Source organism: Malaclemys terrapin, chromosome 4 (assembly GCF_027887155.1).
Source record: "Malaclemys terrapin pileata isolate rMalTer1 chromosome 4, rMalTer1.hap1, whole genome shotgun sequence".
NCBI lineage: Eukaryota > Metazoa > Chordata > Testudines > Emydidae > Malaclemys > Malaclemys terrapin.
Window position 1 is genome coordinate 138111479 of NC_071508.1, and position 17485 is coordinate 138128963.

The window sequence follows — 17485 nt, forward strand, 5'->3', positions numbered from 1 at the left end:
TTTCCGAGAACACAAAATCTCAGCTTGTTTGTAGTTACTAATTTTTTTTAATATCAATGAACAAAACTGACAACAGTACAAGCTATTCATGTTCCCACACAGTAAATCTTCAATCCCTGAAGCTCAAACTTTGCGTTGACATACACCATGTACATCCTCATAGAGGACAATTGAGTTCCGCAATGGTGAATGTCAGGACAGAATTTGTCCCCGCGATCAATGTTTGCATCTGCAAGAACTGGGCTTTAATCTCTATCCAATCCATTTAATTAAGGCTAGGAGTTGGGCACCTAACTCCCTTAGGCTCCTTTGAAAATCCCAGCTGAAATAAAAAAAGATAGAATCAGGCCCAACCATTTAATACAAGAATTCATCTAGATGGCCTTCATGCTACTTACTACACTCACCACTGCAGTGACACCATCTAACAGAAACTTAAAGAAAAGCACTAATGACTACTCATAATGGCTTTCAAAGATGAGAGAGAGAAATAGGAATACTAAAAATGCCGTGTAACGATACCACTGACTGCTATAAATCACGATTTCAACTGGACAGCTATTACACAGTTTTCAAGTAGTTAATAGAGACAATATGATGATACAGAAAGCAAAATGTATTCATTTATGCCTTTGCCGTATCTGAGGAAGGAGCACATATTAGCTGTAACTTTTTCACTTTCAAAGGTAGTAATGATTTTGTATTGGAAGGAACATAAACAAACCTGAGGGTCAGCAAGCTGACACAGAGGAGACTTCATCGTAGAAGCCAGCTCTTGTTGTAAATATTGCCACTTATCACCAGTTTGGTCCTTTAAAAATGGACCAGCAAACTCACTCCTTGGGATAGATAAGTCACTGCTGTGTTCGGGCAACATGATCATAAGAACAAGGAAAAATTAGCATATTGTTAGATTGTTACAACTGTGTGTATAGAATTATCTCCCTTAACCTACCCTCCTGCCCCCCATATACCCAAAGTGAAACCAACAGAATGTGATTTTAGCCTCACCCTTAATCACATTTCTTTTGCCACTCCCTTTCCTCCCACTTTTGTTTTGCTTGGGCTACAATCCTGTGAAGATTTATAGACATGCTTAACTTTATGCACTGTGAACAGTCCCATTGCCTTCAACGACTTCTTGAATTCAGTGAGATGACTCCAGCATGTAAATTTAAGCTTCTACTCATATCCTTGCAGGATGGGGGCCTTAAACTGTCAGCTTAGGTAGGGTCCATATCTCCACATGCCTGTATAATACTTAGCATACAGTTGGCACAACAGAAATAGTAACTAATAAGAATAATCCTCCTTCAAGCTTTCCCTTTCATTCAGTACTAGCTTATCACCAAATGTTGTGTTAAAGAGGTGAAATAAAAGATAGTGGTTTTTTTAAACATTACTATTATGATAGAGAAAAGCCTTCAGTGAATATTTATAGTCCCTGGCTGTCAGGTGATGTATTATTTTTAATTACCATCAGCATAATATTCTAGGCAGCACCACAGACATTTAAAAGCCCGGGCATGATGGAGCATACAGTATTGGGGCAGAATGCAATGCAGCACAGCAGAAGGCTAAAGCTATGTCTACGCTGACATTGGCACGTACAGGACAGGCACTACATGTGTAGCTACATGCTGCAGTGAAAGGCTCCAGCAGTGGGGAGGGCTCTGACAGGAGCCTTTCCCCTCTGCCTGAGCTTTTGCCTGCTGCCAGAGACTTTCACTGCAGCTGGGAATGGCTCCAGCAGGGGAGGCAGCGGGACGCTACACTGCTAAAAATAACAGGGAAGACATGGAAGGCACTGCTTGGGTGGGTAGAGAGCTGCGTAGGGTAGGTACCTAGGGGTCAGGCATGTAGAGCACTCTATTCTATTCACTCCAGCCATGCCTCACTCTCTGTGCTTCTATTTATACCCATGCCAGCTGTGTGTGCAGTGTCTGTACTCTACACATTGCCTAAACGTAGATGTATCTTAAAGCAACAGGATACATAACTATAGGTGACAACTGCATACATTACAAAACTTTGGCACGTATCTGGAATTAATTAATTGTAAAGCATCAATAACATGCCTGTAGGGCAAGTTTCTTCCAGCTCTCCTCAGTTAGAAGTTGGCTTATGCCCTGACATATGAGGGATTATACCACTTCCCAAACTCCCTTTTTAAAGATCCTTACTATTCTAACTCTGGATGCTCTCATTATCCATATAAATGTCCAGTCCTTTTTTGAATACTTCTGAGCTCTTGGCCTCAGTGATAACCACAAGCTAATTGTACACTGTGTGTGAAAACGTCTAACCTTCTACTAGCTTTAAATTTGCTGCTTTTTACTATCACGGAATGTCCCCTTGTTTTTGTATTGTGAAATAAGGAGAACAGAGGTGCCTGATCTACCTCTGTCTAGAAGTTTTTGTGGTCATGCCTACCATAGCTTACGACACACAATAATAAATAATAATAATAATAATAATAATGTATATTACCATAGCATATAGGAGTCCTAGTCATGGACCAGGACCCTATTGTGGTAGGCGCTGTACAAACACACGAGTTATGTACCAATTTCAGGAGATACTAGTGCGAATTGGATCTCCACTAAACTGCACAGCTTTTGGCAGATTTGTTCCTTCTGTGATTTTTGGTTTTGGTTTTGTTTTTTTTGGCAATACACCCCTGTGTGAGAAACTCCTGTGCTACAGCAATCCTGCCGACCATATGGTGTTTTGGAAGCCATATAATACATGCTCAGTGACTAATTTTTCTATTTTGTACCTTGAATCTAATTTCTGAGTAGTGCTGTCATCGAAGCATGGCTGCATTTTTTCTACATAAAATTTGATTAAGTCAACAAGATTATTTTGCTCAGTCGGTTTTAACGGCAGGCCCTGGAAATAAGGAACAACATGAATGATAAAGTAAAGAGTGTAAACCATTTTCTTCTCAAAGGATGGTCTTGGTTGCTCACTTAAAAATAAATTTAAAAAAATTACAGCTACCAAAACAAAAAGCAACTGATTATATACATGTGAACTACACATAACTTTACCAAATACATAACTTTTCTTAGATGATACAACATTATGGAATTGTTTTTAACCTATGTTGAGATCTAAAAGCTAATAATAAAATCATAGAAACGTAGGGCAGGAAGACATCTCAAAAGGTCTTCTAGTTCAGCCCCTCATGCTAAAATGGGATTAAGTATATCTAGGCCATCCCTCACAGGTGTTTGTCAAACCTGTTCTTAAAAACCTTCAATAATGGGATTCCACAACCTCTCTAGTTGCCTTCATTGATGGCTATCACATCAGGGCAGGAGAACAGAGCACACTGTGAAATAATGGAACATATCTTTCCATTCTTATTCTGGCAAAACTCCCATTGACTTCAATGAGACTTTTGCTTGAGTATGAACCACTACGTTTAACCGTGTGTCTTTAATTAAGAGAGGGAGTTGAATTAGCAATTCAGCAACTCCAGTCTCCAATGATTCAGTCTGGATTGCTTACTTGAGTAATCTTCAAAGAGAGCGGGCATAAAAAGGGAAAAGCTGATTTTCAAACAGCAGAATCTACAGTGTTACTTACAGAACAGAGAACATGACCTCATATTTTTAATCTGCTAACGGTAACCTTAAAAGCCACTGTGGGCTAGATTACGGGTAAAATTTTCAAAAGCGCCTCAATTACACTGGAGCCTCAAGTCCCATTTTCAAAAGTGACTTAGGTATTTAGCACCAGATTTTCAAAGAGATTTAAGTGTTTAAGGTGCAGAAAGGTGCCTAGTGGGATTTTCAGAAGTTCCTGAGCAGGTTCGTCACGTGTTTAGGTGCTTTAGAAAATCCCACTACATGCCTATATGCATCTTTAGACACCTAAATAAGAATAAATCTGGCCCTTAGGAACCGAAGTCCCACTCATTTTCACTTAGAGTTAGGCTCCTTTTGACAATTTTTTCTTATGCCTCTAGGCACAGCCATGATCAAGCTGTGCAGCGGAAGCTGCCCTGCTCCAGGAGTACCCTGGGAGATACTGCACCGCAGACAAACCCCTCAAGGCTTTATCCACACACAAAAGCTGCACTGGTTTAGTTTAATCAGCGTTGCTTTGTGTGATGAGTCTTTTAATTCAGTTTAGGCCCGTTAAATAACACTCACTGTTCCCCCGCCCAGCTCCAGGGGGGTAGTAGCTTGCTGCTAGCATTTACCAGGAGCAAACTACATCACCTCCCCCTCTCAAGCTCAGCTGCAGTGCTCAGGGTGGAGCCAAGACTCTGCTCATTCCCTGCCCCCGCTCCCCACTCCCCTACTCCAGGCAGTATCTGCTTACTCCCATGTGCCCAGACCCAAGGCAGGGTAACCCCCACAGAAATGCAGGGAGAGCTCTCCCTCCCTGTGGAGGTGCATAATCCAAGTCACGGTCTAGCCCTCAGAGTCAAGCACATCTGAAAATAGCAGATAATAGACAATTGCGTTTTGTATTTATGGGATGAGCAGTAGGATTACCTGAGGCTGCTGCAAACCGTTACGCCTGCTGAACGGTGGCGCATCAGTGGTAACAAGGTTGGATATTTTGGAGCTGCCAGGCTGAAGACGTTCTGAAGGGATCCTTTCACTGTCGTTGAGCTATAAAGCGAGACAGTGTTTTGTGAAAGCTCTCAGAATTGAAAAGGTGGCAAAATATATGTGTGTAGTTTAGGAAAGAGATGGTATCATGAGAGGCTCTGAAAAATACACCAGGGATGAACGAGGGGTGATCTCTCAGAAGGATGGGACAAGGCTATTAGTTTAGTCTTGCTGCAAAGATATTTGTGCTGTTTCACCTGGGGAGAGCTTGAATTTATCCTCATCTCCCAGTAAAGCCCTTTCTTCCATTAGTTCACTCCCCACACTGTTGGTAGCAGAATTATAGGAAAGCATGGTTTTGGAAGTTCCATTGACACCAACTCTGAACACTTTTGCCTGAATGAACTACGGTGAGGTGCAATTTATGCCTGTAAAACTAGCTTCCAACTTACAAATGATTCGTATGGTCCAGAAGTTGTGTAGATTTTCTGCCTGGTGATACTTGTAGAGGTATGTTGGTATTCAACAGGAGAATTTAGCACCACCAGTCCCTTCCCTGGCTACCACAGCTCACCTTTCAGACAGTGCTGTTCCAGGGTAGGTGAGCCTGCAGCCCTCTTTGCCAGTGCATCCACCCCTACCAGACTTTCTTGAAACCATCATAAAAAAAGGGGGTGGGGAACTAGCCCCATGGCTGTAACTGACTGCCAATAAGTGAGTCAATCTCAGCAGAGATATTCAGAGAGATACTCAGATGAGTACTGAATAAGCACAAAGAACAACCTATTCTTTCATCACTGTTGGAGATCCTCCAGTGGAGGACATAGGTGGGGCAGTGTGGGAAAGCTTGCATTGTCACTGCCCTTGCTAGTCCTTTTCTCTGAAGAGAGGGCTACAGACTCTAGAATTGTCCACTTGGAACCTTTCACCACCAGGATCTTTATTAGACATAACATTTTTTTTTTAAATCTTAAAATATTTTTTTCAGTCTCTCTCATTTGTGGCTCATAAAACCTTGACCTCGGACACTGTGCTCTTTAAGCAAACTGAAATCATTCAGAGAACCACTAAAACCCATTACAAGCAGCAAGCTGAGTATAATTATACAGCACTGTGAACTAAAATGACAGTGACAGACATGCACATTCATTTGCATCCATCCCTTAATTTCACATCGTCTCTTACAGGACTTTGCATAGTATTCAGGTTTTTTACCTGTTCTTCACTGTATTTGTCCTGAAGCATCACCTGGACTTTTTCCAAATTGCACTTCACATCCTTGAGCTTCAAGGAAAGGGCCTCTGCTTCTTTCTGAGGGCCTGCACGATCTTCTTGCTGCCTATCTCTGCAATCCTCCAATAAAGAAGCGACCTTTTGTTCAATCTCTGATAACATAACCTAGGAAATAAAGCAGTTAATTATTCATCTTTACCAGCACAAGGTGCCTAATACTCTAGTCACTGTTCACACTTCAGCTGTTTAAAGAAAATTGAGGGAGAAAATCAGAAATAGCTACCAAAAAATCCCCAACCTGAATAAAAAGAAGAACAGGAGTACTTGTGGCACCTTAGAGACTAACAAATTTATTAGAGCATAAGCTTTCGTGGACTACAGCCCACTTCTTCGGATGTCCACGAAAGCTTATGCTCTAATAAATTTGTTAGTCTCTAAGGTGCCACAAGTACTCCTGTTCTTCTTTTTGCGGATACAGACTAACACGGCTGTTACTCTGCAACCTGAATAGCAAATGATAAATTAAGCTGTATGTATGGCCATGTGTACAAAAGGAAATGTCTTTTCAACCCATAGGCTGTGCATTGAGAAACATTAACTCCATTACGCTTGCTAATACACAATTATTCATAGGCAAGGCAGGAAAATTACAGACTAGATTCTGTGAGAGATGCCCCAAAGAGGTCACAGCCCAGGTAGATTGGGGGACAAAGGTGGCCTCTGATACTGCCTAGATTTTGAGCTGCTGTGAAGGCCACAGTACTTAAATGGTATTGATGTGCACAGATTTGAAAGGCAGAAGGTACCACTGTGATCATCTAGTCTGACCTCTTGTATAACATAGGCCAGAGATAGGATTGCCAGGTGTCCGGTTTTCGACCGGAACGCCGGTCAAAAGGGACGCTGGCGGCTCTGGTCAGCACCACTGACGGGCCATTAAAAGTCCCATCGGCAGCGCAGTGGAGCTGAGACAGGCTGCCTACCTGCCGTGGCTCCCCGCGGCTCCCAGAAGCAGTGGCATGTCCCCCCTCCGGCTCTTAGGCATGGGGCAGCCAGGGGCTCCGCGCATTTCCACCACCCCAAGCACTAGCTCTGAAGCTCCCATTGGCTGGGAACTGCGGACAATGGGAGCTGCGGGGGTGGTGCCTGCGGACGGGCAGCACGCGGAGCCGCCTGTCCACACCTCCAAGTAGGAGCTGGATGGGGAACATGCCATTGCTTCCGGGAGCTGCTTGAGGTAAAGACTGCCCAGAGCCTGCACCCCTGACCCTCTCCCATGCCCCAACCCCCTGCCCCAGCCCTAATCCCCCTCCTGCCCTCTGAACCCCTCGGTCCCAGCCCAGAGCACCCTCCTGCACCCCAAACCCTTCATCCCCAGCCCCACACCAGAGCCCGCCCTCCCAGCCAGAGACCTCACCATCCCCCCACACCGCAACCCCCTACCCAAGCCCTGATCCCCTCCCACCCTCTGAACCCCTCAGTCCCAGCCCAACATCAAATATTTGTTTGCCACAAAGATACTGACAGATTAATCAGGTCACCCCTTAACCGTCTCTTTGGCAAACTAAACAGATTGAGCTCCTCGAGTCTCTCTCTATCAGGCATGTTTTTTAATCTTTTAATCATTTTGTGGCTCTTCTCTGAACCCTCTCTAATTTTTCCATCCTCCTTTTTGAATTGTAGACATCAGAACTGGACACAGTATTCCAGGAGCAACCATACCAGTGTAAAAATAGAGGTAATATAGCCTCCCTATTCCTATGTGAGATTCCCGTTTATGCATCCAAGGACTGCCACTAGCCTTTTTGGCACAGCATCACACTGGGAGATCGTGTTCAGCTGATTATTTACCATGAGCCATAAGTCTCATAAATGACTTGGCACTCAGTGAGTGAGGAAAGGAAAATTCTCTGGCTATATTAATACAGTACAGCCTGTTTTTTTTTTTTTTTTAACTTTTAATTATATCCATTTGCAAAGCCAGAAATATTCCAGGAGTTCTATTCATGTTATGAGACTAATACTTAGAAAACTACAAAAGCTGTTTATTAACTAATATAGAAAGAGGTGTGTTTTAAAAAGGAAGCCATTTCAAAATGTAGTTTTTAACTATCTACCAAAGCAGAAGAAGATACCATTAGGGCCAAATTTGGGCTCCAGGGTTTATACTGGCAGAAGTCCAAAATGTCATGGCTAGGTAAGGAACCATACTTGTGGAGATCACGGCCCACAAATCCTCTTCCCCTTTGACATAGGTGCAGGCTCTCCATTCCAACTGTGATAGTAAGAGCACAATTACAATGACACAGTCATCAAGGTTGATTTGCTTTGAGTGCATATCTGAGCTTGCAGCTGCTTTGTGCTACTCTCCCTTGTGCTACTAAGCCTTGTTGAGACCAGGAAAAATGTTGCTTTTTGAGTTCCTCCTGTCAAAATTGAGCTAAATATTAAACTCTGACTATATTGGTATTAAATGGGGTTTATAGTGGAGTTAAACTAGTTTTCCTAGTTTATATAAGGCCCTGGTATGAACCATGAGTGAATAGGCCTGTAGTCATTTGTAGTAGTGGAATCAGGCCCAGTACATAAACTAGCTGAGAACATTCTCATTGATTTAAAATGGGCGTCTTTGTATTAGGCCATTGTGCTCCCCAAAGGATCCACACGATCGCTGTGAAAAGGAATGAGCTGTAGCTATGGTAGCATGCACAAATATAAACCTGTCCAGTTGCAATGCTGAACATTTAGGTCCCATTAGGAAGACCAGATAGCAGGCGTGAAAAATCTGGATAGGAGGCAGGGGGTAATAGGCACCTATATAAGACAAAGCTCCAAATATTGGAACTGACCCTATAAATCGAGACATCTGGTCACTCTAGCTCCATCTGATCCTGCAAAGACTTATGAAAAGACTTATGCAAGAGACTAATTTGATGTACATTGTCTTCAATTGGACTATTCTTACTGCAAGAGTGAAGTTCAGCTTAAGTCTGCAGGATTGGGCCCCAGGGTGCAGAACAAAAATTTACATTTTAGGAAGAAATTTTAGAGCAGTTTTACCTGAAAAGCCTACAGTAAAATAAAATGGAAATGTCAAATGGTTAGCAAATTCCCTATTCAGTAAACAAGCTTTTATCATGACTGAGGTCACTGTCTCATTTAAAAAACAAAAAAACAAAAAAAAACCCTGCCTTTTATTAGTGAATTTAAACTGGGGAACTTTTTATACACATTATACTATGCAAACCAAAATGATCTGTGTAAGTTACAGTAAATCTTTACAAACCACAAATTTGTTATACTGTAAATCCTATCTAAGATCCCAGATACTAAAATATACACACAAGGAAACTGAAGTGTACAATATGGTTTTAAAAAAGATAATTGGAAAAAAAGCAGCTAAAAACAAAACCAAGTGGTTCCTCTTCACTACAGTGTACGGCAGAGTACGCCGGAACAGGAGCTGAAGCAGTAATTGTAGCTATTATGCAAACACACCTATTGGGGGAAGGGTGATTGGTTTAGCTGGCAGCCGTGAACTTTGACCACTTAATCTTACCTGGCAATCAGCAAGCTGCTGTTCCACCATCTGCTGCATTTCTGGGGTCTGGGTTTCTGATTCCAGGGACACTTGAGCTTTGTCTAGCCACAGCTCCAGCTCAGCAACCTGTACCTGGCAGACATGGAGGATCTTCTCAGGCTCGGGCCTATTGCTATCCACTGTTTCCTTTGAATCTCCTGGTTTGTTCTGAAAGCACTGGCCAGTGTTTGTGTCAGAAGAAGGCGTGTCACCCTGAAGCAAAGGACATTCAAACACAGAAAATCTATCAGAGGAAAATGTTTAACTTTGGCATGCCAAGAGCTATGAACCTGCACTGGCTGTCACCTTATTCCCAGGTTAAAACAGAAAGAAAAACCCTAACAACTACGCTGAATGATCATATGATCTGCTGCAAAAGGTTTCCAAGCAGCCAATTTGCATTTACACAGGTATACCTGAGCATACAGGAAGAACAATGACTCACGGTTCATTAACTAGCTATCCCAGAGGATAAGTATTTTTCTGTGAGTTCAATTGCAAAGTGTTGTATTCTAAGGCATGCATAGCATGCAGCTGGGCAATACTTATGCACTACTTTTAGGAGTTCAGTGCCAAACAGACTTTAAAAGCATTCTTTATTTAGGATTTAGTTTTTATTTAGTATTTATTTATTTATTTATTAAACTTTATTTAGTTTTTTTTCTCTTAATTAATTGGCCTCTCAGAGTTGGTAAGACAACTCCCACCTGTTTATGCTCGCTGTATGTGTGTATATATATCTCCTCAATATATGTTCCATTCTATATGCATCCGAAGAAGTGGGCTGTAGTCCACGAAAGCTTATGCTCTAATAAATTTGTTAGTCTCTAAGGTGCCACAAGTACTCCTGTTCTTCTTTTTGCGGATACAGGCTAACACGGCTGCTGCTCTGAAACCTTTATTTAGGATGTAGGCTATACAGAAAACATTTTAGTCTTAACTCAAACCCACCCTTGAATAACATTTCCCTTTTATTTATCATCACCCTTTAACATTCTGTGATAAACACAATTTTCTTAAGTTTTGGACAAGTAGGCAAATTTTCAAAAATGCATACGCAGGTCGGGGTTGTGCATATGCAGGCACACACGTGCATGTGCAAATCTCTAATTTTCATATGTGAATCGACCATTGAGTGCGCAAGGCAAGCATGTGCAAAAATGCCTATACACATCTATCAATTTGGGCCCTAATGTGGTAGTGGAACAATAACTGTTTGTGCAGACACACCAACAGCAATAGTATGGTATTCACTGGCTTTTGAGATGTGAGTTGGTGGATGACAAGATAGGAAAAGTACATTGTTTTAAATATTACACTGTGTTACTTTATTAAATAAGTAAACATCACTTTTGTTGCTTGTCTCTTAAGTGGTCTGGAACATGGCCATTATGAATTAAACACATAAATGCAAAGAAATCCTAATTTAACACTACACATCCAGGAACTGATTAAATATATACATGTGCAAGTGTGGTTGTGTGTGGTATTAGGAAGTGTCAGCTGAGATTTTCAGCTTTCAGTCTAGATATATTTGTTATTATGAGTTCCCTCACTCAAATACACATGGAGAGCAGATTCATTTATTTCTGGTTTTTAGAGTAGGATTTTTTTTTAATGTATCTTTAATACAGATCTTAAAACTGTACTTGTTGGAAAATGGGATGGCTATCCAGTGGGAAACACTGACATTTTGAAATTTGTTTGCACTCTGAATCACAACAAAATGTAAAATTCAATTATCAAAATCCTGGTCTATCTGACTAAAATTATTTCTCAAGAGAAAGCAAACTGATTTAGTGTTTACAGAAATTCATTTCCTTCTGTCTCGTCCAGTAAATTTATGATCTTAGAAAGAAATTAGTTTAAATCACTATGTATGATATAATATGAGGGGGAAACTGGGATGGAATCACAATGCCGGCAAAATTACCATTCAGAACAATTCAAGGAAGGAAGACCTCTCCAATGGAAAATTTGTTACAGGAGCAGTAAGGGACTTTGGAAGCAGTGGTGGCTCTAGATCCCAGAGTGCTTCCTATCCTATCCTATCTCCTAGAACTGGAAGGGACCTTGAAAGGTCATCAAGTCCAGCCCCCTGCCTTCACTAGCAGGACCAAGTACTGATTTTGCCCCAGATCCCCAGGTGGCCCCCTCAAGGATTGAACTCACAACCCTGGGTTTAGCAGGCCAATGCTCAAACCACTGAGCTATCCCTCCCCCCCCCATAGTAGAGCTAATCCTATACTGATAGCTAGCGGGGAAGCAACTGCCTGTCTGTCACAGGCAACTGTTCTTCTGAGTTTTTGTTCCACTGGCTTTGATAGGGCAAGAAAGGGGCAGGGGGAAATGGTGAAAGCTCATAGAGATGCCAGTATAACATGTGGCCACATAACATCGCAATAATCATCCTGGAAATATTATGTATAGTTTCCTTTCTAGGACTGACCTTACTCTAAGTCTGAGGCTGCATCTCTCTTCCTACAATACCTGGGGGTTTCCCATACAAAGAGAAACTCTTTTTATGTGCAAAGTATTTATGGCGCATGAGAAATAGAAAATTGTTCCAGATAATAAGAAAACAGAGAAAATGGACACCTAGGTCGTGCACATGGAATGGTCGTAAATATACCATCATCGAATTCCATTTCTCATAGAATCAATAAAAAACTGTCCTGAAATGTATTGTGTGATTGGTTTTTCATTTTTAATATTGTAAATGTTCATTAGCTGATGCTTTCTAGCCAGTACAGAGCAAATAGTGACATGCAGGAAACGCAATCTAATCAGTCTCTCCTTCAACCTACAGTGACTCAGGCTCCCAGATTAGTAATCTTTTCTCCAGACCTACTACTTCTGGGGGAATACTGCGCACATGCAGAATTCGTATCCCCCCACAGATTTTTTTTTCCTCCACAGAATATACATTCTGCCAGAGAGGTGCTGCAATTACACCTTCACCCACCAGGGGCTGCTGTGGTGCCAGAACAGAGGGCAGCCATCTCAGCCAGCCCTGGAGAGGGACGGGGAGAGGCTGTGTTCCTTATAGTGCCCTGCCCACGGGGCCAGGTGAGGAGGCACAGGAAAGGGTGGGAGACAGAGTGGGGCACACAGGGTCACTGGGGGGGGTCACAGACTGGGGTTCAGAAGGCCCAGTGAGTGGACAGACTGGGGCAGAGGTTGAATGGGAGTGTGGGTGCAAGGCCACATGGGGATGGAGAGTGGGGGTGGCCAAGTGAGGGTTCAGGGACACATGGGATTGGGGGAGTGGCTGAGTGGGGCTGCAGGTACACATGGGGACAGGGGTTGATGTGCCTGACTGAATGGGAGAGCTAGAGGTCAGCCAGGGTCTGCATGAGGGAGGCTCCCCAACTCTCTAATAATCTCTCCCCTCCCAAAAAACCTGTTCCGTATTTCCCACACCCAACAACCCCCCAGGTTCACTCCCAGGCTCCTGCTCAGCCATTACTTCCCTCTCCCTCAGCTCCTCCATTACCCTGATTCCCCCAATCCTTTGCATTGCTTCTGAGGGGTGCGGGAAATACATTTGTGTATTGTAGTTTAAATGAATTATTACTCAAAGCTCTGTATTAATATACTTAGAAAGGAATCTATTTGTCAAAAAACATTTCCTGAATCTTTTTTGTTGTCTATATTGTTACAGACATACTTGCTGACAGGAATTTTGAAATAAATTACCAAAATAATTGAAACAGGCATGATTATATTGTGTTATTTTGACAAATAAAATATGCACAATTTTGCAGAATTTTAAAATATTGTGTACAGAATTTTTAATTTTTGGTGCAGAATTCCCCCAGGAGAAACCTACATATATGACAGCACATTTACTTCCTGAAACTACGCACATTGGTTTTCTGGTAAATTGCATTTTCTAGGAGTAAATATATGTATTTGCTCTGATTTAAATAATAAATAACAACAACAATAATTAATGATAATATGAAAGATGCCTATACAAGGATCTAGGTGCCCTCACACATAACTAGTGCTACCACAAAACACCATTAGAATTAAAATAATCATTCAAACAGTAACTCAGCAAACCAACCACCCCCCAAAGAGCTCCTTTTTATCCTTTCATGGTTGTGGGAAGAACACCCTCTGCCTGCTCCAAAACCCCTATCAAACAGATGTCTTTTGCAGCATGCCCAGAAGGTCACCAAATTCAGACCAACATACTTACCACTGCCCAATTACCAAGGTCTGTAGCAGAGTCTTCATCACTTCCAGCTTTCTGTGGAACTTGAAAAGATGTTTCCTTGCCATGTTTATCACATGATTCTATTAACACATCAGCATCCTGTAAAAAGAAAGGCAGTGGTGGAAAGATTTATATTGCCGTTGCTTTGTTGTGCTTTAGAAGCCTCAAAAGGCAGCAGTCATTCAACCCATACATCATTCTGGGCCAATAACCAGTGCAGGAAACCACATCTGATGTAAAGGTACAGAAAGACAGAGAGCTGCAGCTCCCATAACAGATTGTAGTTGATCAGACTGCTTAGGTGCTGCCCACTTCTGCTTCAGAAACTGCACATCCTCCACAAGTTACTCCACACACAGAGTAGAGGAAATACCCATTAAAAGTCTCATTTTGTCTCTTATCAAGGGAATGGGGGAAGAGGGGTGAACTCTCTATTAATCTGAGTTTTGCATTTATATTCTTGTGTTATTGGCAGATAACATCACCTACAAAAACTGTTTTCCTGCTGAGAAGGCAATTGTTAAAGGATGCTCACAAAGGGTGAAATTCAGCCCTGTTGGGAGGAGCCACGCAAGACCTATGCACCCTTAAATCCCACTCAAGTGCTGATTTGAGGACTAAAGCAAAGCATAGGCCTTGTACAGGCTCTCTACACAAGGAAAAATCCCCCCATGCAGAGATAAACATGAAGAATGTTACCAGGGAAATGCCATCTGATAGGGTGCCTGAGGACCAGGAAGCTCCGCTGTCTTCTTTGTCTCTCTCATCTCCCTTTCCTGAAGGCCAAAAACTTTCAGCTGTCGGTGCTATTGCATTTTCCTTTGAAAACAGCAACAGCCCAACATTAGCTTGAGGACATGCAGTTCAAAGGCTTCTTCAGAAAATGTTAATCACTAAAACCATTAGCCACTCTGTGGTACATTTCTGCCATGCCCGTTCTCTTTCTTTACTCAGTAATCCTAACCCCACAGCTGCCCTTCTACCCCACTTCCAGTCCCCTGTCTCCCGGTGATAGACGCCGACAGCCCTTTCTACTGATCTCAAACATTCTAAATTGCTTGTGTTTAAAATACTTTTTCTATCTCAACGAAGTAATATTTCTTTGTCTTTTTTACTTTGATACGAATGAAATTGATCATCAGCAAAGGCGCTCGATTGGCAGTCCTGGAAACTGAAATTCTCTGCCCACGCAAACATGCACAGCGTAGGCAGTAGCAGTTCACATTTGCCCCACGGTGCCATGCCAACGGGCCTTAGTGTTGACCTGGAGGGAATAACTCCAGATATGAAAGGCTACTGGAGTTTGTCCTTCCAATTCTTTGTCTCTCTGTTGTGACTGCCAACAAAGATGCCACTTTGCACCAACTGGGATGATTTTTGAGAAGCTGATACACCTAAAAAATGACTGAGATCAGAGTTCATTTCCCATTAGCTACTGAAGACCATCAGATAGTAATAACCCTTGACACTACCAAGAGCTGGGCAGGATATGAACTGTTGTCATGCAGCAGGGGTGGGCAAACTACGGCGCCGGCTCAGCCCCGCTCCGGATGGGGCATTGGGTCGGGGCCACACCACGTGGCTCAACCCTGCTCTGGCCGGGGCGCTGGGTCAGGGGCCGTACCACACAGCTCCCGGAAGCCGGCCCGGCCCCACTCTGGCTCCTATGAGCTCCAATGGCCCCCTCTGGTGCTCCAATGGGAGCTGCAGGGGTGGTGCCTGCAGATGAGGCAGCGTGCAGAGCCGCCTGGCCGTGCCTCCGCGTAGGAGCCAGAGAAGGGATGCCACTGCTTCCGGGAGCCGCTTGAGGTAAGTGCCGCTCAGAGCCTGCACTTCTGAGCCTCTCCCCATGCCCAAACCCCCTGCCCTGATCCCCCTCCCGCTCTTCAGACCCCTCGATCCCAGCCCGGAGCACACTCCTGCACCCCCTCCCGCACCTCAGCCCCAATTTTGTGAGCACTCATGGCCTGCCATACAATTTCTATTCCCTGATGTGGCCCTCGGGCCAAAAAGTTTGCCCACTCCTGTCTAGAGGGTATTTAGGCAATAATCCCACAAGCACTTCTGCATGTGTTTTAACTATATATAAATAGCAGAGCTGGTTGGGAATCTTCCAGTGAAATTATTTTCTGATGGAAAATTTACTTTCCATGGGAAAATTTCAGTTTTACATTGGAAAATTTTCCCCAGCTCCGTGGCTCCCCTGCTCCTCAGCAGCCTAGCAAAGAAACTGACATGGAGCTGGAGCTCCCAACTCGTTGGCAGCCCAGAAACCCTAGGAATGTTAGCTCCCAAGCTCTCCAAGCTGCTCTGCTCCCAAGCTCCCCACCTGGCATGCTACCAAAGCCCCGGGCATCTGGGGGAGTCTTTCAAAGAGCGATTTTGGAATTGTCATTCTCTGGGAGATTTTGATTGTTTTTGTTCCTTTTCAGAATTAATTTTTTTTAATTATGGCATTTCCCAGGGAACAGGAATTCCAATCTCCGTCCAGCTCTAATGAATAGTCCCACTGATTTCATAGAGACTACCCACATGATTAGAGTCAATGGGAATATTCATGTGCTTAAAACTGAGCGTGTGCATTTGCAGGAGTGAGGCCTTACACTATGAGATCTTCCAACAAGGGCCATGTTTCCTCGTTTGTCTGAAGTGTCACATATGTCTATGATGCCAATAAAAAATAAAACAACGGGGTAAGAGGCTGTATTTAGCTTATTGCAAATCCCTGGTGTTTATTTTCTTGCATTTAATGCATAATAACAATATAGCAATGAACTCTTTGTTGCCTCTTCTCAGAGCATTCTATCCAAGGGAAGCGTAGTGGCATCATAGTGTCTCTAGAAAAGGGCCCATTGTGCCCTATGATTGTCAAAAAGTAACCGATAGCGCTGTTCATACATTTAAACAGGGTTTATTGCTTGACTATTTATGATGGCCTTTGAGCAAGGATATTTAGAGTAACTAGTCTATCCACGTGTGACTGCTGAAGTCATCATCTTTCTATCAGGCCATGCCAATTATTTCTGTCCCATGTATCCCACTTCTTCAATCACTTCACTGGTGCCCTATACATTACAACATCAAACCCCAGGCTCTTTGTCCTCACTTTCAAGGCCTGACATCAGTGATACTCAGACTGAGAGCCGCAACTGTGAGCCACAACTAGCTCTTTAACGTGTCTCCTGAGGCTTTTTGCAGCACATATTACAACAGTGTGATTTAATTATTAACCAATCTAAGTCACTGACCAATCAGAATGCTTTTAATATGTTATTAACCAATTGTAGTTGATAAAATAATAATACTTTGGTCAGTCATTTTGCTGTGAGAATATTTTGTATTTTTATAAATATTTCCTGCCATACTGTTTGACTACGAGTCTATAGTACTATAGTAAATGAAACAATGAATTCACACTACTGTGGCTCTTTTGGGTAATGTTGATTGCTAATTTGGCTCTACAACCATTGAGGTATGACTGCCCTATGTAAACCAATCCCTATCTGCATCTCTGCTCTCATTTCCTCCTACTCCCCCTCTCATTCCATACCCAGCCTTAAACCTCTCTTTACTGCCTTCTCCTCCACACCTACTTCTGTGTTGCCCTCTATGTTTGAAAGCGAGTTTCCCAGTTCACGCCCATTAAGTGCCCTCTCTCACCTAAAAATCCCCCTTCTCCGCCCATTTCTCCCAGGAAGCCTTTCCAGTTTATTTTCACCACCAATAATCTTGCCACACCCTTCTTTATTTAATCCCATGCCTTGTATCTTGTCTATGTTTATTTTATTTCTCTTAGATTCTAAGGTCCTTAGGGAAGGGAGTGCCCTACGCTGTGTTTTGTAAAAGGCCACAGGCACTGATGCTGCTACATTAGGA

At 42.9% G+C, this 17485-nt stretch overlaps 1 protein-coding gene across 8 annotated transcripts in view; it reads right to left on the reverse strand.

Annotated features, from left to right (window-relative positions):
- The window catches only part of SYNE2 (spectrin repeat containing nuclear envelope protein 2), a 262085-nt gene that overhangs the window by 96281 nt on the left and 148319 nt on the right, over positions 1–17485 (reverse strand). For 7 of the 8 annotated variants that reach the window (XM_054026012.1, XM_054026015.1, XM_054026014.1 and 4 more), the window contains 7 exons: positions 14309–14428; positions 13592–13708; positions 9364–9597; positions 5787–5969; positions 4512–4631; positions 2780–2892; positions 725–860 (listed from right to left, as the gene is read on the reverse strand). In XM_054026012.1, coding sequence (XP_053881987.1) covers positions 725–860; positions 2780–2892; positions 4512–4631; positions 5787–5969; positions 9364–9597; positions 13592–13708; positions 14309–14428 — 1023 coding nt within the window. The remainder of the gene's footprint in view (positions 1–724; positions 861–2779; positions 2893–4511; positions 4632–5786; positions 5970–9363; positions 9598–13591; positions 13709–14308; positions 14429–17485) is intronic. The other variant, XM_054026010.1, reaches the window with a different exon arrangement.